Source organism: Salvelinus alpinus, chromosome 4 (genome assembly GCF_045679555.1).
Source record: "Salvelinus alpinus chromosome 4, SLU_Salpinus.1, whole genome shotgun sequence".
Taxonomy (NCBI): Eukaryota; Metazoa; Chordata; class Actinopteri; order Salmoniformes; family Salmonidae; genus Salvelinus; species Salvelinus alpinus.
Window position 1 is genome coordinate 42,414,618 of NC_092089.1, and position 25,650 is coordinate 42,440,267.

The 25,650-nt window shown below is 43.1% G+C and overlaps 1 protein-coding gene across 1 annotated transcript; it reads left to right on the top strand.

Moving 5' to 3' along the window:
- The first annotated feature begins 2,965 nt into the window (after nt 1-2,965).
- LOC139573576 (FAST kinase domain-containing protein 4-like) lies at nt 2,966-25,539 on the top strand. The gene is made up of 11 exons (XM_071397194.1): nt 2,966-3,101; nt 3,690-4,181; nt 4,399-4,719; nt 11,672-11,846; nt 21,364-21,521; nt 21,657-21,767; nt 22,137-22,281; nt 22,443-22,694; nt 22,772-22,883; nt 22,953-23,067; nt 24,904-25,539. The coding sequence occupies exons 2-11, from the start codon at nt 3,765-3,767 to the stop codon at nt 25,003-25,005; spliced, it is 1,908 nt and encodes a 635-aa protein (XP_071253295.1). The 5' UTR covers nt 2,966-3,101; nt 3,690-3,764; the 3' UTR covers nt 25,006-25,539.
- Nucleotides 25,540-25,650: the final 111 nt, after the last annotated feature.

The following is a 25,650-nucleotide window of genomic DNA, read 5'->3' on the forward strand; positions in this document are numbered from 1 at the left end:
ATTAGAGGTAACTCTGGGTCTCCCTTTCATGTGGCGGTCCTCATGCGAGCCAGTTTCATCATAGCGCTTGATGGTTTTTGCAACTGCACTTGAAGAAACTTTCAAAGTTCTAGACGTTTTCTGGATTGACTGACCTTCATGTCTTAAAGTAATGATGGACTGTTGTTTCTCTTTGCTTATTTGAGCTGTTTTTGCCATAATATGGACTTGGTCTTTTACCAAATAGGGCTACCTTGTCATAATACAACTGATTGGCTCAAACGCATTAAGAAGGAAAGAAATTTCACGAATTAACCTTTAACCAGTGTCATGACGTTGGCCTGTGGGTAAGGTTTATGACCCCTCCATAAATACCTTTCTCCCTTCCCTCTCTCTCTTGACTCTACAGAGGGACTCTTGAAAAGCCTTTGTTAAACAGAGTCTAGGAACATCAAAGAAGTTGGGGGGAAATGAACCATATTTTGGTAATCCGACCAGTTGAACATATGCGTTGGTACTTAATGAATATGATGTCAGTTCGGTTGTCATCTGAGACATTCTCATCAATGATAGGATGACATAAACTCTACAGTGGAAAGTCTACACATTATAGTTATCAGATTCACATGGAATTGTTGGGCAATTTAAATGTTTGAATATAAAATTATTGGTGAAAAGATTAAATGTAATTTTAGCTTCCAAATGAGAGATTTGGGTTTTCATAAGGTTTGGGCTCTGCTCAATCAGTGGCCCGCCCCTGTGAAGATACATGGGTTATAAAACTATGAAAACACACTCTTCTCACTCCACTATATAAAGCCCTTGACGAAAATGTAACCTCCTATTCCGAGGATGTGAGGACGACGGTCCAAACGTTAAAAGGGACTAACATGTCAACTACAGAACTAAGCCAACCTCAGCGTGAGCTTTGGTTGTGAATGGTATGAACTTTGAACTCTTATTCACTACAGAAGTGATACCTCCTAGCCGTTGAGTTAGCAACAGCAGCTGTAAACGTGGGCTAGGAAAGGACAGACGGAGTATCCCGTCTACCACACAACGACGACACTACAACGTATCCCGTTCACCACCAGAGACACTCTTCAAAGGACAAAGGACTCTGTTGGGCAACACGGCCTTCCATCTACCACCAACCTATTGAAGCGCAGCTCAGAGTAAATATTTCTTGCATTTTCCTTTTCCAAATGGGCGGTAATTTAGAATGCATAAGATTCTGTATTTACGATAGAGTAGCTGCCTACGGCCTGATAGAGACATCACTTCTCCCTTTGTTCTTCAGTCTTCCTGCTCTTTCACTCAAACCCAGCCCCCTTTTCTTTGTGTAACCAGCTGTCATATGTGTTCCGTCCGCTAGGGACGTTTTCCTTTATGACATAATTTGTAATCAAGGTATGATTCATTCTGTGTATATGTAATTCTGTGTGATTAGTTAGGTATTTAGTAAATAAATAATTAAACCCAATTTTGTATTGCTGATTCAACTTGTTAGCCAGGGTTCGTGAAGATAACCAAGAATTTACAACTTTCAGATGAGACTGAAATAAGGTGACGATTAACATTGACTGCTATTGATGTAAAATATTACTAGGTCTTTAAGAGTTTATTCGGAAGATAACAGCTCTATAAATATTATTTTGTGGTGCCCCGACTTTCTAGTTAATTACATTTACATGATTAGCTCAATCAGGTAATATTAATTACGGAGAAAGGATTTTATAGAATAGCATGTCATATCACTTAATCCGGCATAGCCAAAGACACGACACCAGGCACACCTGCTAATTTAAATGCATTCCAGATGACTACCTCATGAAGCTGGTTGAGAGAATGCCAAGAGTGTGCAAAGCTGTCATCAAGGCAAATGGTGACTACTTTGAATAATCTCAAATATAAAATATATTTTGATTTGTTTAACACTTTTTTGGTTACTACATGATTCCATATGTGTTATTTCATAGTTTTTATGTCTTCGCTATTATTCTACAATGTAGAAATTGAGAAAAACCATTGAAAGAGTAGGTGTGTCCAAACTTTTGACTGGTACTGTCTGGTGTATGTTTCTTGCTTTTTTTATCATGGGATGTCATGGGACGGATGATTGTTTCCGCCAATCTACAAAAAAGTACGAAAGAGTACAAAAATGTATGCACTCACTACTGTAAGTCACTCTGGAGAAGAGCGTTTGCTAAATTACTCAAATGTAAAATATATATATATATATATCTTCCCAAAAGGGTGTTTTAACATAGTAATTGTTTGACTTTTCTGACTCATCAACAGCTTTTACATTTGTAAATGTGGCTTATAGGAAATCTCACATGAAAGTATAACATTTCTTTTTAGATGTTTTGCAATTTGAGGGAAAACAATGAGACGTTTAATAGTTTTGAGACTATGAAATGTGTTTCAAAATGTGTTTCACCCAGTAAAATAGTACTAGAGTAAAAGTTAAAAAGTATTTGGTTTTAAATATACTTAAGTATCAAAAGTAAAAGTATAAATCATTTCAAATTCCTTATATTAAGCAAACCAGACGGCACTATTTTCTTATTTTTTTAAATTACGGATCTCTCACAGTCAGACATAATTTACAAATTAAGCATGTGTGTTTAGTGAGTCCGCCAGATCAGAGGCATTAGGGATGACCAGGGATGTTTTCTTGATAAATGCATATATTGGACCATTTTCCTGCTAAGCATTCAAAATGAGTACTTTTGGGTGTCAGGGAAAATGTATGGAGTAAAAAGTACATTATCCTTTTAGGAATGTAGTGAAGTAAAAGTTGTCAAAAATATAAATAGTAAAGTAAAGTACAGATACTCCAAAAAACTTCTTAAGTAGTACCTTAAAGTATTTTTACTTAAGTACTTTACGCCACTGTGTGTATCTAATTCTATGGGTTCCGCGTATAGACATAAAGACCAGGTTCTGCAATTAAAAAAGACGAATTAAAGTGCCTTGAAACAAGCAGACCAATCGCAGCTTCGTCCGACAATCATGTGACACCGGTATCTTTGATGAGGTCATTTTCTTGCGACTATTGCTGACAGCGCCATGTGAATGTCGCCTTCGTCCACTTGCTATCTAGTTTATTTATCAAGGTAAGAACAGTCCTTTAAAGATAGAAATGACAGCTACATGTATTTATGTCTCCACAAGACCTGTTATAGGTGTACTTGTGAATGCAGAGAAAGTTGCCAGTCTGAGTTTCATAATTGTAATGGCTAGAACGGCATAAACCCTCGTCGACAAGGTCAGAATACGCTTGATGGCATCTCAGCTTTTGAGACAGGAATGTTGCTAGTAACGTTAATTCAGGTCAGTCTACTATGACTAGTTGCCACAACCGTGTCTATTCATTGATTTCCTGCAAGTGTTTTGCTTGTAGTAGTACAGCCTACACGATTGTTGACACAATGTTATGTTACACAACACAATTCCCGCGTTACTGTTACTAATTGCTAAATCGTCTCAAGATAGCTAGGCTAAGCTTGTTGACAGCAGTCCGTGGCCGGCAGACTACGGAGAATAAGAATATATAGTCCTTATCATAAAGTTGCACATTATGGGGTTGTTTGGGCATCGCAACATGTGATTGTAGGTTCAGAATCCCCAAAATAATGAGAACCACTGAGTGATATTCACTATCTTGAATTAACTCTCTCTCGCTCTTTCCCTCTCGCTCTCAGGTGTTAGCATGGTGACTCTGGCTGCTGTGTTGTGAATAGGATTCTCTCTGGTCTCGTGCTGCTCTCTATTCCTCCATGACCAGCCGTCTGCTGGGCCGATGTGCCCGTCTCCTCCCCAGGGCCACCCCCCAGGCCTTAGCCACCGCTGCCCGCCTGCCTACGCCTGCAGCTGGGCCAGCAAAGCCGCTGTGGGCCCAGGCCTGGCGGCAGCCTGTGGTAAGGGGACTATGTGAGGGCAGGAGTTTGGTCAAAGAAGAGTATCCCATCGAGCCCAAACGCACCCAGCTGGATGAGCTCTTAGAGAGGGCCCAATCTCCACAGGATGTCCTGCAGGCGTGGGCGGCACAAGGAGGAAAGGCCAATCAGGCGGCTAAGACTCTGGTTCAGCTTGTCAGATTGGCTGGGAGAGAGAAAGGTGGGGCTAAAATGGACCAATTTGAGCTGCTGAATGATCCCAGACTGCTGGACATAATGGACACAGTTATTGCACAGGTAGGAGAGGGTGTAGTAAGAAGGGGCAGGGGACAGGTAGGGTGAGAGTAGATAAGTGGAGGGTTGAGAGGGTATGAAGATGGGTAAGGAGGGGTGAAAGTAAGAGACATGGGGCAGGTTACAGTTAGGACAGAGGGTGGCTCAAAATATTCACAAAAACTTCGGTGCTCTCAGAGTTTCTTTTGAGTGTTTGTAAATTGACTGTCTCTTCCCCCAGGTAGCGTCAGTGTGGAATGGTACGCTGGTCTCTCTGCTGCGCTCCCTCTCTACTCTGGGTATTCCTCCTACAGCTGCAGTACAACGCTCCATCCAGACAGAGGTGCTGTGGCGTGTACGCAGACTCTCCTACAAACAGCTGTCTTTCCTGGCAGACTGGGGAGCAGGGCGGAACGGTCAGATGGAGGTGTTGCTGGTGAGCGCAGCGCTGAAACAGCTGGAGCTCCGCTGGACTGAGATCGCTGACGCCAGAACAGTCAGTACCCTGATGGCTAGGGCTGGACATCTCAGTCCTGCACTGATGGACAGACTGGAGGATAAGGTAACGAGCACCTACAGTGGCTTGCGAAAGTATTCACCCCCCTTGACATTTTTCCTATTTTGTTGCCTTACAACCTGGAATGAAAATCGATTTTTTGGGGGGTTTGTATCATTTGATTTACACAACATGCCTACCACTTTGAAGATGCAAAATATTTTTTATTGTGAAACAAAAAAGAAATAAGACAAATAAAACAGGACTTGAGTGTGCATAACTATTCACCCCCCCAAAGTCAATACTTTGTAGAGCCACCTTTTGCAGCAATTACACCTGCAAGTCTCTTGGGGTATGTCTCCATAAGCGTGGCACATCTAGCCACTGGGATTTTTGCCCATTCTTCAAGGCAAAACTGCTCCAGCTCCTTCAAGTTGGATGGGTTCCGCTGGTGTACAGCAATCTTTAAGTCATACCACAGATTCTCAATTGGATTGAGGTCTGGGCTTTGACTAGACCATTCCGAGACATTTAAATGTTTCCCCTTAACCTCTTGAATGTTGCTTTAGCGGGATGCTTAGGATCATTGTCCTGCTGGAAGGTGAACCTCCGTCCCAGTCTCAAGACTGAAAAGGGTTTCCACAAGAATTTCCCTGTATTTAGCGCCGTCCATCATTCCTTCAATTCTGACCAGTTTCCCAGTCCCTGCCGACGAAAAACATCCCCACAGCATGATGCTGCTACCACCATGCTTCACTGCGGGGATGGTGTTCTCGGGGTGATGAGAGGTATTGGGTTTGCGCCAGACATAGCGTTTTCCTTGATGGCCAAAAAGCTCAATTGTAGTCTCATCTGACCAGAGTACCTTCTTCCATATGTTTAGGGAGTGTCCCACATGCCTTTTGGCGAACACTAAACATGTTTGCTTATTTATTTTCTTTAAGCAATGGCTTTCTTTTCTGGCCACTCTTCCATTAAGCCCAGCTCTGTGAAATGTGTACGGCTTAAAGTGGTCCTATGGACAGATACGCCAATCTCCGCTGTGGAGCTTTGCAGCTCCTTCAGGGTTATCTTTGGTCTCTTTGTTGCCTCTCTGATTAATTTCCTCCTTGCCTGGTCTGTGAGTTTTGGTGGATGGCCCTCTCTTGGCAGGTTTGTTGTGGTGCCATATTCTTTCCATTTTTTAAATAATGGATTCAATGGTGCTCCGTGGGATGTTCAAAGTTACAGATATTTTTTTATAACCCAACCCTGATCTGTACTTCACAGCTTTGTCCCTGACCTGTTTGGAGAGCTCCTTGGTCTTCATGGTGCCGCTTGCTTGGTTGTGCCCCTTGCTTAGTGGTGTTGCAGACTATGGGGCCTTTCAGAACAGGTGTGTGTATTTATACACTGAGATCATGTGACAGATCATGTGACACTTAGATTGCACATAGGTGGACTTTATATAACTATTTATGTGACTTCTGAAGGTAATTGGTTGCACCAGATCTTATTTAGGGGCTTCATAGCAATGGGGGTGAATACATATGCACGCACCACTTTTAGTTTTAATTTTAATTTTTTGAAACCAGTTATTTTTTTCATTTCACTTCTTCACCAATTTGGACTATTTTGTGTATGTCCATTACATTAAATCCAAATAAATAAATTTAAATTACAGGTTGTAATGCAACAAAATAGGAAAAACGCCAAGGGGGTGAATACTTTCGCAAGGCACTGTATACTATTAACCCCACACTACGCTTATTAAGTTATCAAATAGACATACACTACTGTCTATATGTATTTGGACAGTGAATAAAAATACATTTAAATTGTTGCTATACTCCAGCATTTTAGATTTGAGACAGAATGTTTCATATTAGGTGACAGTAAAGAATCTTTTATTTTAGGGTATTTTCATACATATCTGTTTTACTGTTTAGAAATGAAAGCACCTTTATGTATCTAGTCCCTCCATTTTTTAAAAAATGTATAAGTATTTGGACAAATTTACTTAAAGTGTGTTAAAGTAGTCAAGTTTAGTACTATTTGTCACGATATTCCTTGCACGCAATGATTAGGGATGGGCATTTTACATTTTTTGACTGTTCGAATACGCGCATAATTTTTTCCTGAGTACTACCATTTTTCTAAATATATTTTTAGAACACAAGGACCGCACTGGAAAGAAATGTGCGCATTTATCTATAGGCCTATGCCAACAGTGCTTGACAATGCCACATTTATCATAACCATTATAGATAACAAATCCTAATTGCTAAATTGCTCCATATACACAGTGTTCGTTCAATAAAAAAGCAAGTGCCATGAAAGATTAATTTATTGAAACCTTAATATTAACTGGTTATATTATATCATGGAACACGATCTTCAAAAAGGCAGTAACCTCAGCAGTGGCGCTTGCTTGTAGAAACATATGTCTGTGCAATGGCATAGGCTTGCTTTGTTAATTTAGCAGACAAGATGCTATTATTTCCCGAGCCCTTATCACAGTCAAGACACCTATTTTATAGTAAAAAAAGCCATGATGTTCTATAACTGAATATTTTTCCAAATGAAAAAGTTGCCTCTGCGAAGTGATGTGTATCTTGGGATCTGGAACAGTTATTCTCAGTGATCATTTGAAGACGGCTCAATAAATGTTTTCGAAATCTGTCTTTTCAATATAAAGATGTTCTATTTAGTTTATTTTGCCTGTTCTTTGTAATTGGATTCACAATTCCACTCTTTAACTTTATCAAGGACCGCTCTTTAACTTTATCAAACTAATGTTTTTGTGTATTTTCAGTGTGGAACCTGTCTATATTTAGATGGGTTATAGCTCAGGCTAAACAATTCTAAATGGCACTAGCAGTTCACAAAGTAGCCTCAGCAGAAAATAGACGGGACACAATTATTCCAGAACTGCAGATCGTTGTTGAAACATATTTTCCAACATCAATCAACCAGTCCATTTTGAATATGTGATAAAACTGTCGTCATTTGGCAAGGAATGTAGCTTGTGTATCCCATCAGTTAGATACGGTTTAAAAATGTTATCGAGATTTTTTTCTGTAGGCCTAACTGGAGCTTGTGTGCATACTCAGCACCCGTGTGTGTAGGGAGCGGTCGGAACACAATAAAGTGAATGAGACACGGCGGGGAAAGAGAATTGTGTGATGCTTGGTTTCTTTTTTGTTATGCTCTGCAAATGCACATGTACAAATAGAACATTAGAGTCAAAGCAAATTGACTTAGTCAAGAAAACATTTAGAAAAGATTCAGGCCAAAATGTTACTTGCCTGTTCGGGCAGCCACAAAGCACATTCTATCGAATAGTTTTACAGTATTAGATTTTTTTAATTCTCTGGAAAAAGATCAAGACTTGACATCCGTTTGAGTACTTGATTACTCATGCCCATCCCTAGAATATATCAAGCTTGTGACTCAAACTTGTTGGATGCATTTGCGGTTTGTTTTTGGTTGTGTTTTGGATTATGTTTTGCCCAATAGGAACTCAGTGGTGAATAATATCTTGTGCCATTTTGGAGTCACTTTTTTATTATAAGTAAGAATGGATGTTTCTGAACACTTCTACATTCATGTGGATGCTACGATGATTATGGATAATCATGAATGAATTGTGAAAAATGGTGAGTGAGGAAGTTAGAGGCACAAAGATCATACCCCCCCCCCCCAAAAATGCTAACGTTAGAGGTTACTGTTCTTCCTTCAGAAAAGCATGTGTCAAAGATATTGTGCAAATCAACAAAGTTATCGTTCACATCCGCTTGTAAATGTCCATATTCACCAAAAATGACATTTCGGTAGCTTCTACCTATATACAGTGCCTTCAGAAAGTATTCAGACCGTATTCTAAAATGGATAGAATATATACTCTACCGTTCAAAAGTTTGGGGACACTTATTTCCTTATTTTTGAAAGAAAAGCACTTTTTTTATTTTTTATTTTTCATTTAAAATAACATTACATTTATCAGAATTAGTGTAGACATTGTTAATGTTGTAAATGACTATTGTAGCTGGAAGACGCAGATTTCTTTATGGAATATCTACATAGGCGTGTGTTCCAATGGCACGTTATGTTTGCTAAGTTGATCATTTTGTAAATCCTTTTGCAATTATGTTAGCACAGCTGAAAACTGTTGTTCTGATTTTAAAGAAGCAATGAACTGGCCATCTTTAGACTAGTTGAGTATCTGGAGCATCAGCATTTGTGGGTTCGATTACAGGCTTAAAATGTCCAGAAACAAATAACTTTCTTCTGAAACTCATCAGTCTATTATTGTTCTGAGAAATGAAGGCTATTCCATGCAATAAATTGCCAAGAAACTGAAGATCTCGTACGTGGTGTACTATTCCCTTCACAGAACAGTGCAAACTGTCTCTAACCAGAATAGAAAGAGGAGTGGGAGGCCTCGGTGCACAACTGAGCAAGAGGACAAGTACATTAGTGTCTAGTTTGAGAAACAGCGACTTCAACTGGCAGCTTCATCAAATAGTACCCGCAAAACACCAGTCTCAACGTCAACAGTGAAGAGGCGATTCTGGCATTCTAGGCAGAGTTCCTCTGTCCAGTGTCTGTGTTCTTTGCCCGTCTTAATCTTTTATTTTTATTGGCCAGTCTGAGATGTCTTTTTCTTTGCAACTCTGCCTAGAAGGCCAGCATCCCGGAGCTGCCTCTTCACTGTTGACTCTATAGAGTTCCTCTGTGTGGAGATTGGAGAACTTCCAGAAGGACAACCATCTCTGCAGCACTAAACCAATCAGGCTTTTATGGTAGAGTGGCCAGAGGGAAGTCACTCCTCAGTAAAAGGCACATGACAGCCCGCTTGGAGTTTGCCAAAAGGCACCTAAAGACTCTCAGACCATGAGAAACAAGATTGAACTTTTTGGCCCGAACGCCAAGCGTACCATCTGGGGGAAACCTGGTACTATCTATACGGTGGTAGCAGCATCACGCTGTGGGGATGTTTTTCAGCTGCAGGGACTGGGAGACTAGTCAGGATTGAGGCAAAGATGAACGGAGCAAAGTACAGAGAGATCCTTGATGAAAACCTGCTCAGGACCTCAGACAGGGGCAAAGGTTCACCTTCCAACAGGACAAATACCCTAAGCACACATCCAAGACAACGCAGGAGTGACAAGTCTTTGAATGTCCTTGAGTGGCCCAGCCAGAACCCAGACTTGAACCCAATTGAACATCTCTGACAGAGCTTGAGAGGATCTGCAGAGAAGAATCAGAGAAACTCCCCAAATACACGTGTGCCAAGCTTGTAGTGTCATACCCAAGACGCCTCGAGGCTGTAATCGCTGCCAAAGGTGCTTCAACAAAGTACTGAGTAAATGGTCTGAATAGTTTTGGAAATGTGATATTTAAGGGCTTGTAAGTAAGCATTTCATGGTAAGGTCTGCACCTGTTGTATTCGTGGGCATATGACAAATACAATTTCATATTTCAGTTTATTGAAAAAAATTATCCAAAATGTCGACCTGTTTTTGCTTTTTTATTGTATGTAGATTGAAATATGATTTAATACATTTTAGGATAAGGTGGTAACGTAACAAAGTGGGAAAATTCAAGGTGTCTGAATACTTTCCGAGGGCACTGTATGTATAACTTTGAGCTGGATTGCCTGTCTTTGCAATTCATTTATTTTAGTTTGCGCTCGTTAGCATATTTAGCTAGCAGCCTCCATGGAAATTCTCTATTACTTGTGCTAATTTTGTTAGCATTCTGGTAATGGATGCCAATGGGCTTTTCTGAATTTTTCTTGTCGCTCCGTTGTGTACTAAGCCGGTAATACCGTAGATCCCAGGGTGAGAAAAGGACGTTATGACGACATGAAAATCTGGATACTGCTCAACCCTTCCATCTGGTCCTGTGGCCTTGTGAATGTTAACCTGTTTTAAAGGTCTTCATCACATCGGCTACGATGAGCGTGATCAAACTGTCATCTGGAACAGCTGGTGCTGTCACGCATGGTTCAGTGTTGCTTGCCTGGAAGCGAGTGTAGAAGGCATTTAGCTCGTCTGGTAGGATCGTGTCACTGAGCAGCTCGCGGCTGGATTTACCTTTTGTAATCTGTGATAGTTTGCAAGCCCTGACACATCCGACGAGCTTCAGAGTTGTTGTAGTAGGATTCAATCTTAGTGCTGTATTGACGCTTTGCCTGTTTGATGGTTCAACGGTAGGCGTAGCGGGATTTCTTATAAGCGTCTGGGTTAGTGTCCCGCTCCTTGAAACGGTAGCTCTAGCCTTTATCTCAGTGCTGATGTTTTCTGTAATCCATGGCTTCTGGTTGGGATATGTACGTACGGTCACTTTAGGGACAACGTCATCAATGCACTTATTAATGAAGTGACGATGGAGTTTACTTCATCGGATGAGTCCTGGAACATATTCCAGTCTGTGCTAGTGAAACAATCCTGTAGCTTAGCATGAGCTTCATCGGACCACTTCCATATTAAGCACGTCACTGGTTCTTCTGGTTTTTGCTTGTAAGCAGGAATCAGTTTCCGAGAAACATAGGATATTACAGTTCTTCAGGTCATTATCAGGATTAATTTAGTAGTGTTCAGAAACATCTTATCTACTCACTCAGACAGAAAATTACTCCAGTCATCATTTACCATTCAGTTACTATTGGGCAAAACACAACCAACTCAAACAAGCTTGATGAAGTCATTGCATTTAAGGAATTTGGGACCAAATGCTAAACGTTTGACTACTTTGATACACTACTGTATAAGTGAATTTGTCTATACTTCTTCACATGGGCAGACTAAATACATAGTGCTTTCATTTCTAAACACTAAAACATATGTATGAAAATACCTCAAAAGGTGACATTCTGTACAGTTGGCTCATATGAAACACATCTCAATCTGAAATGCTGGACTATATAGCCATTAAAAAAAAAAACGTTTGCTTCACTATCCAAATATGCAACTGCCACCATCAAATCTCTCAACCCAACGCTCCTTGTCTTTTCTCTCTGTTCCCACCCCAGGCGTTAGAGCTAGCTGAAGGGTTTGGGGCGGAGGATATCCGCAGGGTGTGTGTGTCTCTGGCATCTCAGGGACGCCGGTCAGTGCCTCTGCTCAGAGCTCTGTCCTACCACTTCCTACAGAAACCCTCAACAGACCTTACCACACCGCTACTGTTGGACCTCGCCTACGCATATGGTACACACACACACCTGAGTAAAATATTTCACTTGTTGTGGATATTACATTTGTTTTATTTTCTAACTGTTATTTCAAGTCATTTCATCTCCATAGAGCTGCTGCCTATGCTGTCTGACAATCACTATTGGGTAGTTCTTCAAAGTAAATAAAGCATACTGGGGTTTTTTCTCTAGTGAAACTGCAATGTGCGCATTGAGCTCACAGGAAAAAAAATTGAAAGTAATGGAATTCAAAATAATTGAATCTATGTAGGTCAATAAGTTGTTTTAAAAACCGAACAATAACCAAAATGTCTTAATTGCTCAGCAGTAATATATACACACATAATCTGGAGATGTAAAAGGATGTGCCACAGGGTTGAATGCTGGTACCATTGTTATCCTCCTCCTTTGTTAACAATCTACCTAACATCAAACTACCTGCGGTCAACTGATATTTCAGCTGTGAATTTTTCAGTATTGCAACAGATTTAAAGGGGGTAAGTATATTTATATTTCCACACTGAGGTCGAAGTAACACTCTGTAATTGTGAAAATGATGATATGCCCTTTTGGTGTAAGAGCTGTTTGAAAAAAATACCTGTGGCCTCATTTATCAAAGTGCGTGCACAAAAAAACTATTTAACCTTGCGTGCGCCAGTTTTTCCATAAAGGTTGGTATTTATCCATTTTGAACTTGATGGGAAAGTGTGTGCATCTCCACGCAAATCTCAAACCATGTTGTGTGAACCACAACTTCTAGTGGTTCACACATTAGTAGCTCGGCAAACAATTCTGAATGTACATGCAATTTTCACATGCTTCACTGCAAATTTCTTCTGATGTAATTTAAGCATTGACATGGATTCTGAACATCCAATTTCGTTGGTTCTCTATGAACAATTGTAATTTTAAGAGTGAAAAATTAAACAGAACATCATTTGGGAAGATATAAAACATAATTGGGAGGAAAATGTCTGATTTTATAGGGGAAGAGTTGCAGGGGCATATCAGGATATCTTATAAGCATCTGGATTAGTGTTCCGCTCCTTGAAAGCGGCAGCTCTAGCCTTTAGCTCAGTGCGGATGTTGCCTGTAATCCATGGCTTCTGGTTGGGCTCCCGAGTGGCGCACGGTATAAGGCACTGCATCTCAGTGCTTGAGGCATCACGACAGACACCCTGGTTCGATTAAGTTTAAATTTAATAAATGTACGTCACTGTGGGGATGACATCGTCAATGCACTTATTGATGAAGCCGGTGACTGAGGTAGTATGCTCCTCAATGCCATTGGATGAATCATGGAACATATTCCAGTCTGCTAGCCAAATCAAATGTATTTATATAGCCCTTCTTACATCAGCTGATATCTCAAAGTGCTGTACAGAAACCCAGCCTAAAACCCCAAACTGCAAGCAATGCAGGTGTAGAAGCACGGTGGCTAGGAAAAACTCCCTAGAAAGGCCAAAACCTAGGAAGAAACCTAGAGAGGAACCAGGCTATGAGGGGTGACCAGTCCTCTTCTGGCTGTGCCGGGTGGAGATTATAACAGAACATGGCCAAGATGTTCATAAATGAACAGCATGGTCAAATAATAATAATCACAGTAGTTGTCGAGGGTGCACCAAGTCAGCACCTCAGGAGTAAATGTCAGTTGGCTTTTCATAGCCGATCATTGAGAGTATCTCTACCGCTCCTGCTGTCTCTAGAGAGTTGAAAACAGCAGGTCTGGGGCAGGTAGCACGTCTGGTGAACAGGTCAGGGTTCCATAGCCACAGGCAGAACAGTTGAAACTGGAGCAGCAGCACGGCCAGGTGGACTGGGGACAGCAAGGAGTCATCATGCCAGGTAGTCCTGAGGCATGGTCCTAGGGCTCAGGTCTTCCGAGAGAGAGAAAGAAAGAGAGAGTTAGAGAGAGCATACTTAAATTCACACAGAACACCGGATAAGACAGGAGAAGTACTCCAGATATAACAGACTGACCCTAGCCCCCCGACACATAAACTACTGCAGCATAAATACTGGAGGCTGTGACAGGAGGGGTCAGGAGACACTGTGGCCCCATCCGATGATACCCCCGAACAGGGCCAAACAGGAAGGATATAACCCCACCCACTTTGCCAAAGCACAGCCCCCACACCACTAGAGGGATATCTTCAACCACCAACTTACCATCCTGAGACAAGGCCGAGTATAGCCCACAAAGATCTCCGCCACGGCACAGCGCCAACCCAGACAGGGAGACCACGTCAGTGACTCAACCCACTCAAGTGATGCACCCCTCCTAGGGACGGCATGAAAGAGCACCAGTAAGCCAGTGACTCAGCCCCTGTAATAGGGTTAGAGGCAGAGAATCCCAGTGGAGAGAGGGGAACCGACCAGGCAGAGACAGCAAGGGCAGTTCGTGGCTCCAGAGCCTTTTCGTTCACCTTCACAATCCTGGGCCAGACTACACTCAATCATATGACCTACTGAAGAGATGAGTCTTCAGTAAAGCCTTAAAGGTTGAGACCGAGTCTGCTTCTCTCGCATGGGTAGGCAGACCATTCCATAAAAATGTAGCTCTATAGGAGAAAGCCCTGCCTCCAGCTGTTTGCTTAGAAATTCTAGGGACAATTAGGAGGCCTGCGTCTTGTGACCGTAGCGTACGTGTAGGTATGTACGCAGGACCAAATCGGAAAGATGGGTAGGAGCAAGCCATGTAATGCTTTGTAGGTTAGCAGTAAAACCTTGAAATCAGCCCTTGCCTTAACAGGAAGCCAGTGTAGGGAGGCTAGCACTGGAGTAATATGATCACATTTTGGGGTTCTAGTCAGGATTCTATCAGCCGTATTTAGCACTAACTGAAGTTTATTTAGTGCTTTATCCGGGTAGCCGGAAAGTAGAGCATTGCAGTAGTCTAACCTAGAAGTAACAAAAGCATGGATAAATTTTTCTGCATCATTTTTGGACAGAAAGTTTCAGATTTTTGCAATGTTACGTAGATGTAAAAAAGCTGTCCTTGAAACAGTCTTGATATGTTCGTCAAAAGAGAGTTCAGGGTCCAGTGTAACGCCGAGGTCCTTCACAGTTTTATTTGAGACGACTGTACAACCATCAAGATTAATTGTCAGATTCAACAGAAGATCTCTTTGTTTCTTGGGACCTAGAACAAGCATCTCTGTTTTGTCCGAGTTTAAAAGTAGAAAGTTTGCAGCCATCCACTTCCTTATGTCTGAAACACAGGCTTCTAGCGAGGGCAATTTTGGGGCTTCACCATGTTTCATTGAAATGTACAGCTGTGTGTCATCCGCATAGCAGTGAAAGTTAACATTATGTTTTCGAATGACATCCCCAAGAGGTAAAATATATATAGTGAAAACAATAGTGGTCCTAAAACGGAACATTGAGGAACACCGAAATGTACAGTTGATTTGTCAGAGGATAAACCATTCACAGAGACAAACTGATATCTTTCCGACAGATAACATCTAAACCAGGCCAGAACTTGTCCGTGTAGACCAATTTGGGTTTCCAATCTCTCCAAAAGAATGTGGTGATCGATGGTATCAAAAGCAGCACTAAGGTCTAGGAGCACGAGGACAGATGCAGAGCCTTGGTCTGACGCCATTAAAAGGTAATTTACCACCTTCACAAGTGCAGTCTCAGTGCTATGATGGGGTCTAAAACCAGACTGAAGCATTTCGTATACATTGTTTGTCTTCAGGAAGGCAGTGAGTTGCTGCGCAACAGCTTTTTCAAAAAGAAATGCGAGGAATGGAAGATTCGATATAGGCCGATTTAGTTTTTTAAATATTTTCTGGGTCAAGGTTTGGCTTTTTCAGGAGAGGCTTTACTGCCACTTTTAGTGAGTTTGGTACACATCCGATGGATAGAGAGCCACTTATTATGTTCAACATAGGAGGGCCAAGCACAGGAAGCAGCTCTTTCAGTAGTTTAGTTGGAATAGGGTCCAGTATGCAGCTTGAAGGTTTAGAGGCCATGATTATTTTCATCATTGTATCAAGAGATATAGTACTAAAACACTTGAGTGTCTCCCTTGATCCTAGGTCCTGGCTGAGTTGTGTAGACTCAGGACAACTGAGCTTTGGAGGAATATGCAGATTTAAAGAGCATGGCTTTCGACCTTCGACTCTCCCGAGCCCGTACGAGAGTTGTAGCGATGAGACAAGATAGTAATTACTAGCAATTGGATACCACGAAAATTGGGGGTAAAATAAAAAAAATGTAGTTCCTCAGTTAGGTGGTTAACTGATTTTTGTCCTCTGACATCCTTGGGTAGGCAGAGGGAGTCTGGAAGGGCATCAAGGAATCTTTGGGTTGTCTGAGAATTTATAGCACGACTTTTGATGCTCCTTGGTTGGGGTCTGAGCAGATTATTTGTTGCGATTGCAAACATAATAAAATGGTGGTCCGATAGTCCAGGATTATGAGGAAAAACATTAAGATCCACAACATTTATTCCATAGGACAAAACTAGGTCCAGAGTATGACTGTGACAGTGAGTAGGTCCAGAGACATGTTGGACAAAACCCACTGAGTCGATGATGCCTCCGAAAGCGTTTTGGAGTGGGTCTGTGGACTTTTCCATGTGAATATTAAAATCACCAAAAATTAGAATATTATCTGCTATGACTACAAGGTCCGATAGGAATTCAGGGAACTCGGTGAGGAACGCTGTATATGGCCCAGAAGGCCTGTAAACAGTAGCTATAAAAAGTGATTGAGTAGGCCTCAGATTTCATGACTAGAAGCTCAAAAGACAAAAACGTCTTTTTTTTTGTAAATTGAAATTTGCGGTTTTAAATGTTAGCAACACCTCCGCCTTTGCGGTATGCACGGGGGATATGGTCACTAGTGTAACCAGGAGGTGAGGCCTCATTTCACACAGTAAATTCATCAGGCTTAAGCCATGTTTGTCAGGCCAATCACATCAAGATTATGATCAGTGATTAGTTCATTGACTATAACTGCCTTTGAAGTGAGGTGTCTAACATTTAGCCCTATTTTGAGATGTGAGGTATCACGATCTCTTTCAATAATGGCAGGAATGGAGGAGGTCTTTATCCTAGTGAGATTGCTAAGGCGAACACCGCCATGTTTAGTTTTGCCCAACCTAGGTCGAGGCACAGACACGGTCTCAATGGGGAGAGCTGAGCTGACTACACTGACTGTGCTAGTGGCAGAATCCACTAAGCTGGCAGGCTGGCTAACAGCCTGCTGCCTGGCCTGCACCCTATTTCATTGTGGAGCTAGAGGAGTTAGACAGGGATCTATGTTGGTAGATAAGATGAGAGCACCCCTCCAGCTAGGATGGAGTCCGTCACTCCTCAGCAGGCCAGGCTTGGTCCTGTTTGTGGGTGAGTCCCAGAAAGAGGGCCAATTATCTACAAATTCTATATTTTGGGAGGGGCAGAAAACAGTTTTCAACCAGCGATGAGTTGTGAGACTCTGCTGTAGAGCTCATCACTCCCCCTAACTGGGAGGGGGCCAGAGACAATTACTCGATGCTGACACATCTTTCTAGCTGATTTACACGCTGAAGCTATGTTGCGCTTGGTGCCCTGACTGTTTCATCCTAACATCGTTGGTGCCGACGTGGATAGCAATATCTCTTTACTCTCTACACTCGCCAGTTTTAGCTTTAGCCAGCACCATCTTCAGATTAGCCTTAACGTCGGTAGCCCTGCCCCCTGGTAAACAGTGTATGATCGCTGGATGATTCGTTTTAAGTCTAATACTGCGGGTAATGGAGTCGCCAATGACTAGGGTTTTCAATTTGTCAGAGCTAATTGTGGGAAGCTTCGGCGTCTCAGACCCCGTAACGGGAGGAGTAGAGACAAGAGAAGGCTCGGCCTCAGACTCCGACTCGCCGCTTAATGGGGAAAACCGGTTGAAAGTTTGTGTCGGCTGAATGAGCGACACCGGTTGAGCATTCCTACAGCATTTCCCTCCAGAAGCCACGCATCCGACCACTTCCGTATTGAGCGAGTCACTGGTACCTCCTACTTTAGTTTTTGCTTGTAAGCAGGAATCAGGAGGGTAGAATTATGGTCAGATTTGCCAAATGATTTGCTAGGGAGAGCTTTGTATGTTTTTTTGTGACATGCTGGTAGAAATGAGGTAAATCAGATTTAGGTTTGCAACACTATTTGCCAAGAGTTTTCATCCATACTGTTCGTGGTTGTTTATTTACCAACACAGATGGATGCTGGCACTAAGACTGCACTCAGTCAGCTGTATAAGGAAATAAGCAAACAGGAAACTGCTCACCCAGAGGTGGCGCACCTAGTGGCTGGGGATTTTAATGCAGGGAAACTTAAATCAGTTTTACCTAATTTCTATCAACATGTTAAATGCGCAACCAGAGGGGGAAAAATTATAGATCACCTGTACTCCACGCACAGAGATGCATACAAAGCTCTCCCTCGCCCTCCATTTGGTAAATCTGACCCCAATTCTATCCTCCTGATTCCTGCTTACAAGCAAAAATTAAAGCAGGAAGCACCAGTGACTCGGTCTATTAAAAAAAAAGTGGTCAGAAGAAGCAGATGCTAAACTACAGAACTGTTTTGCTAACACAGACTGGAACATGTTCCAGGATTCTTCCGATGGCATTGAGGAGTACACCACATCAGTCACTGGCTTTATCAGTAAGTGTATCGAGGACGTCGTCCCCACAGTGGCTATACGTATATACCCCAACTAGAAGCCATAGATTACAGGGTAAAGGGTAGGGTAGAGCTGCTGCTTTCAAGGTGCGGGACTCTAACCCGGAAGCTTATAAGAAATGCTGCTATGCCCTCCGACGAACCATCAAACAGGCAAAGCGCCAATACAGGGCTAAGATTGAATTGTACTACACCGGCTTCGACGCTCGTCTTATGTGGCAGGGCTTGCAAACTATTACAGACTACAAAGGGAAGCACAGCCGCAAACTGCCCAGTGACACAAGCCTATCAGACGAGCTAAATTACTTCTATGCTCGCTTCGAGGCAAGCAACACTGAGGCATGCATGAGAGCTGTTTCAGACGACTGTGTGATCACCCTCTCCGTAGCCGATGTAAGACCTTTAAACAGGTCAGCATTCACAAGGCCGCAAGGCCAGACGGATTACCAGGACGTGTGCTCCGGGCATGTGCTGACCAACTGGCTTGCGTCTTCACTGACATTTTCAACATATCCCTCACTAAGTCTGTAATACCAACATGTTTCAAGCAGACCACCATAGTCCCTGTGCCCAAGAACCCTAAGGCAACCTGCCTAAGTGACTACAGACCCGTAGCACTCGCATCCGTAGCCATGAAGTGTTTTGAAAGGCTGGTAATGGCTCACATTAACACCATTATCCCAGAAACCCTAGACCCACTACATTTTGCATACCGCCAAAACAGATCCACAGATGATGCCATGTCTATTGCACTCCACACTGCCCTTTCCCACCTGGACAAAAGGAACAATTACGTGAGAATGCTATTCATTGACTACAGCTCAGCGTTCAACACCATAGTACCCTTTAAGCTCATCACTAAGCTAAGGATCCTGGGACTAAACACCTCCCTCTGCAACTGGATCCTGGACTTCCTAACGGGCTGCCCCCAGGTGGTGAGGGTAGGTAGCAACACATCTGCACGCTGATTCTCATCACTGGAGCCCCTCAGGGGTGCGTGCTCAGTCCCCTCCTGTACTCCCTGTTCACCCACGACTGCGTGGCCAGGCACGACTCCAACACCATCATTAAGTTTGCCGATGACACAACAGTGGTAGGCCACAACAACGAGACAGCCTACTGGGAGGAAGTCAGAAACCTGGCCGGTTTTTGCCAGAATAACAACCTATCCCTCAACATAATCAAGACAGAGGAGATGATTGTGGACTACAGGAAAAACGAGGACTGAGCACTCCCCCATTCTCATCAACAGGGTTGTAGTGGAGCAGGTTGAGAGCTTCAAGTTCCTTGGTGTCCACATCACCAACACACTATCATGGTCCAAACACACCAAGACAGTCGTGAAGATGGCACGCAAAGCCAATTCCCCCTCAGGAGGCTGACTATTTGGCATTGGTTCTACAGCTGCACCATCAAGAGCATCCTGACTGGTTGCATCACTGCCTGGTACTGCAACTGCTCGGCCTCCGACCGCAAGGCACTACAGAGGGTAGTGCGTACGGCCCAGTACATCACTGGGGCTAAGCTGCCTGCCATCCAGGACCTCTACATTAGGTGGTGTCAGGAAGGCCCTACATTTTTTTCGAAGACCCCAGACACCCCGGTCATAGAATGTTCTCTCTGCTACAGCATGGCAAGTGGTACTGGAGCGCCAAGTCTAGCACAAAAAGGCTTTTCAACAATTTTTACCCCCAAGCCATAAGACGCCATAAGACTCCTGAACAAGTAATCAAATGGCTACCAGGACTATTTGCATTGTCCCCCCCCCCCCGTCCCCCCCCCCAAACCCCTATTTTACGCTGCTGCTACTCTGTTTATCATATATGCATAGTCACTTTAACCATACCTACATGTACATACTACCTCAATTAGCCCGACTAACTGGTGCCTGTATATAGCCTCACTACTGTTATTTTTCACTGTTGTTTTTTATTTCTTTACTTATCTATTGTTCACCTAATACCAATTTTTTACTTAAAAATCGTACTGTTGGTTAGTAAGTAAGCATTTCACTGTTGTATTCGGCGCACGTGACAAACTTTGATTTGATGCTTGTGTTGATTTACTAACTCGCCTACGAATCCTCACAAGGCACCCCGACCTTCGCCCCCTGTATTTCTGTATTTTCTTCACGCGAATGACAGGATTTTGGGCCTGGAGAAGCAGTATATCCTTCAGGTCGGACTCTTTTTAAAGAAAATATTTGTCCAGTTCGAGGTGAGTAATTGCTGTTCTGATGTCCAGAAGCTCTTTTCGGTCATAAGAGACAGTAGCAGCGACTTTATGTTAAAATAAGTTACTAACAGAATAACACAGTTGGTTAGGAGCCCGTACAACACAGCCATCCTCTCCGGCACCATTATTTAAGTGTTCAATGATTTTATATATATGAATGAAAACGTGTATATGTTGCTTGCCTGTGACAGTTTGATAAATCCCAATAATTTGAGGTACATGCAAATCCTAGAATCTCCAAGTACGCCAGAATTGAGAAAGACATGTACACACGTTTGATGAATGAGGCCCCTGGAATTTCAGCCTGTTCAGGCGAGATGGAACTTTTGGCCCACATCATGATCTGATTATAATAGACCAATGATTGTTCATCTGGGTAAGTGGTGGGCTCTAGACCATCCTATCAGCCAATCAGGGCTGTGTATGTAAATATCTTTATATTTTCTAATGCTCACACAATCTGACAATTTCAAGTGCCAAAGGAGGTTCAGGGAAATAAATGATAAAAAATATTTTCATTAATTGAACACAGTGATTTGTTAGACACAGTGTGATCATTTCAAAATAAAATTACAAAGACTGCATGGGGGCTTTAAATGCTCTCTCTCTCTCTCGCTCTCTCTCTCTCAGGGAAGTTGAATTTCCACCACTCCCAGGTCTTCCAGCGATTGGCAGCCGAGTTGTTACCCAGAATGCCAGAGATTAGTTCTGCCGATGTCACTCGCTGCGCCAAATCACTAGCCTTCCTCAAGTGGCTCCATCTCCCATTGTTTGAGGCATTCGCTGAGGTCCGCACACACTAAGACACCGTTAAACACATCTCAAACTGATAGGATCATCTCCTAGTCCTCTTGATTAACCAATGTTGCTTAACTCATCCTCTCTTATTTTCTTCCTTTGTTTGATTTTAAAAAACTATTCAGCACTACAGCGTGAACAGTCAGAAGTACAGCACACTGCAGCTTTGTAACCTGCTCATGTCATTGGCCAGGCTCAACTTCCAGCCCAGCAAAGGGGAGGAGTTCTACAAGAAGGTAAACAATGAGAGTAGCAATTTGTTTGTTTATTTACCTGATGCTGTTTATTTATTTTGTAACCTTTATTTAACTAGGCAAGTCAGTTATGAACAAATTCTTATTTACAATGACAACCTACCCCGGCCAAACCCGACGACGCTGGGCCAATGGTGCTCCGTCCTATGGGACTCCCAATCACGGCCGGATGTGATGCAGCCTGGATACTCAAGGATAAATATTGTGTAGAACAGACGGTTCTCAGTCATGTCAGTGTTGCACATTACATTTCTATCAACTTTAGCTGATGAGGGGAAGAGACTTTTGGCTAGAGTACCTTCCCAGAATGTAGTCCGTGTTTGTCATCTGTCTCCTCCTGTGTGTATGTAGGTCCACTCTGCCCTGGAGGGTGTTCTCCCCAGCCTGGAGGCGTTCCTGCAGACAGACGTGGTGTGGTCTCTGTGTGTGTTACAGCAGGCCAAGCCCCAGCACATCACGGCCCTCACTCAACACACACATGTTGCCAAACTCTCAGGTAAACACACACGCACACTCTAGTACTGGTCCACCCCAGGAGATGGCAGCAGAGGACCGATCCACTGATGTTCTGTGTTAATAGCCCTGTGCTTTCTCAGCTGTACAGACTTGGGTGATTCTGATGATTTTATGTTGCGTTGCTATATTGCTGTTTTACAGAAGGCAGTCTGTCTCGAGTGGAGAACTATCGCCTGAAGCTCCTCCACATCATTGCTACCCTCCAGTTAGAACACCCAGAGTCTCTGTCCTCCACCCTGCCTACAGAGGCCATGTTGCTTCCCTCCACCCTGGGCCGGGACTCCCCCCTCTCCCCTCTACAGACTGGGCTGAAGGGGGCCCTGGGTAATCTGGTGGGGGGGAAAGCAGAGGCCCTACGTACCGGGGTCAACACTATATATGGCTGGACCATAGGTGAATACACGCGCACACACACACATAAACACTTTAAGGCTGGAACAACAGGTGACTGACGTGTTGTGTCCAATAAGATGGAGAGCTGGTGGTGGACAGTGAAATTAAGCCAATGGACCTGGTGACCCTGACGGCCCCTCACCTGCCTGGAGGAGGCGGAGCCAAGTCCTTACCTGAGGGGGCATGCAGGTGAGGGAAGAAGGTTGTCTGTGTTGGTGGGTGTGTGCGCATGTGTTCTGACAGTCCTTCTCTTTTCAGGTTAGCATTCCTGACCTGGGAGTTTCCTAACTATGGCTCCAGGAGTAAAGATCTGCTGGGAAGATTCACCATGATGAGACGGCACCTCAAACTGGCTGGCTTTATCCTTGTAGAGGTATGGAGGGATGACTAGGAGAGAGGGGGCAGTGGACTGAAAGAGACATTCTGGCAGTCATTATGACAGTCACTGTCCATCGCACACACAAACCCTAACCACAGCATACACACCACCTCCACTTTGGGTGGTGACCATTCTTGATACTCACAGGAAACAAAAAGGAGGACCAAGGCACTCTTCATATAATGAATTAAAATACCTTTATTTGTATGGCATGTTCAATGGAAACAAAGTTGTAAAACTCTGACGCGTTTCGGCTGCATGGCCTTTGTCAGGGAGTACTCACGGGGAAACTGTTGAGTGTGGAAAAACCCAGCAGTTCTTGACACACAAATCGGAGCACCTGGCACCCACTACCATACCCTGTTCAAAGACACTAAAATCTTTTGCACACATACACAATCCATGTCTCAAAGCTTAAAAATCCTTCTTTAACCTGTCTCCACCCCTTCATCTACACTGATTTGAAGTGGATTTAACAAGTGACATCAATAGGGGGTCACAGCTTTCATCTGGTCAGTCTGTCATGGAAAGAACAGGTGTTCTTAATGTTTTGTACACCCATTGTATAAAATATTGTGAATATAGCTTGGAAAATAGAACAATGGGACTCAGGGTAATGGTATGGTCTGTCTCCCAGGTCTAGGTCTGTCTCCCTCGAAAGGCCAGTGGCTAAACGGCGCGGTGACGTAGTGCAAGTCAGTAGCCATGGCAGCAGCAAGCATGCTCTGCTCATTTAGGGCCAAGGGCTGCCCCTGAGGTGCAAAGGCCAATAGTCGTCGTGCCTGGCGTGCTCAGCTCTCTCTTGCTGCTCTCTGCCTCTCAGCTCTCTCGCTCTCTCTCTCTCTCTCTCTCGCTCTCTCTCTCCCAGAACAATCGCGTTAGCCAATCTTACTGCTCTCTCATATCTAGGCCAATTGCGTTAGCCTGAGAACTGTGGTGCATGCTGGGTAAACTAGTAAACTGATGAGACTGTCCTTCTCCCCTCGCACGTCATTAGGCAAATTACGTTTACAGTGGTGGATCCCAAAATAAATGTGTGAAGTGATCAAAACCAATTAGATAGTTGTGCAAGACTTTTTATAATTAAAATAATAAGTAGCATATCGTTTTACATTTTTCTTTTTTTATATATATATATATACTGTACCAGTCAAGTTTGGACACCTACTCATTCTAGGGTTTTTCTTTTTACTATTTTCTACATTGTAGAATAATAGTGAAGACATCAAAACTATGAAATAACACACATGGAATCATGTAGTAACCAAAAAAGTGTTTAACAGATAAAAATATATTTAAGTAGACACCCTTTTCTTGACGACAGCTTTGCACACTCTTGACGTTCTCTCCGGTTGTGGCTAGCTGTAACACAGCCTGGGATCGAACCCTGGTCTGTAGTATGCCTCAAGCACTGCGATGCAGTACCTTAGACCGCTGCGCCACTTGGGAGGCCCTATCATATCGTTTTTAAACGTGCATGTTTTTCTCTACTGACGAAACAAAAGCTGATTTTAAAGTTGGTGTCAGATTTCAAAACTTTTCCGCGGTAGGATACACATGAGTATCCTCGATGAAAGATGGCTATTGAGGAGGGGAGGACACTCGTCCTACTAACGAATTGACACACTCCTCAACCACTTATTGGTGTCTGGGGGATGGAGGACAGAAGACTGAGGATATACTTTTGCCCAAATGAGAAAACCCTCTATATTGTTTCCAAACCTGATTTGCATAAAAACACTACTGGGTGTATGTCAGCTATAGTATTGCAAGGTAAAGAGTATTATTGATAGACAAACCACTGAATCTGTACTTTCTGTCCCTCCCTAGGTGCCATACTATGAGTGGCTGGAGCTGAAGTCTGATTGGCAGAAAGGGGCGTATGTGAAGGATAAGATGGGGAAGGCCATTGCTGAGGAAATGGCGAAGTGAACTAGGCCAAACAGCAGAAGTCTGGTTCAGTTCTAGACTCAATTGGACTGGAAAGAGGAGAGCCAGGATGCCAAGGACGGCTCACCAGAACCAATCTGGTCTCAAACAACTCTGAACAGCAACCACACGCACGCACACACACACACACACACACACTAATCAACCCACTCTAAAACAAGCCGCTTGGTGGAAAATCTCTTTTGTTGTTTTATCTTTGGTTGCCTTGCCGATGCGTGGGGCTTTCCTTGTTACCATGGAGACGGCCCCTGAGAGTTCTGTATGCTGAAGAGAGCAAACAGAGGGAGAAAGAGAGAGTGGGCCCTACAGCAGAAAGCAAGGGAAGAAAGACCTCTGTTGCTAAGGATATGTGTTCCTAAGTGACACTCAAAGAGAATAGAGAGCAGCGTCATAGAATCAATGCCCCAATGAATGTTAAAAGCTGTGTATCACCTGTGAATAGAGTGGTCTAATTAAATTATCAATATGAGCTTTGAGTGATATGATTTAATAAATTATTTTACGCTTTAATTTTGATATACGTGGTCCACACACTGTCTTTCATGTTGGCACCGATGTTCCATGACTGTAACTTTGTCTGTATATGAGAGCATCAAATCTGTGATCCATTGTGGGTCAATTGTGACT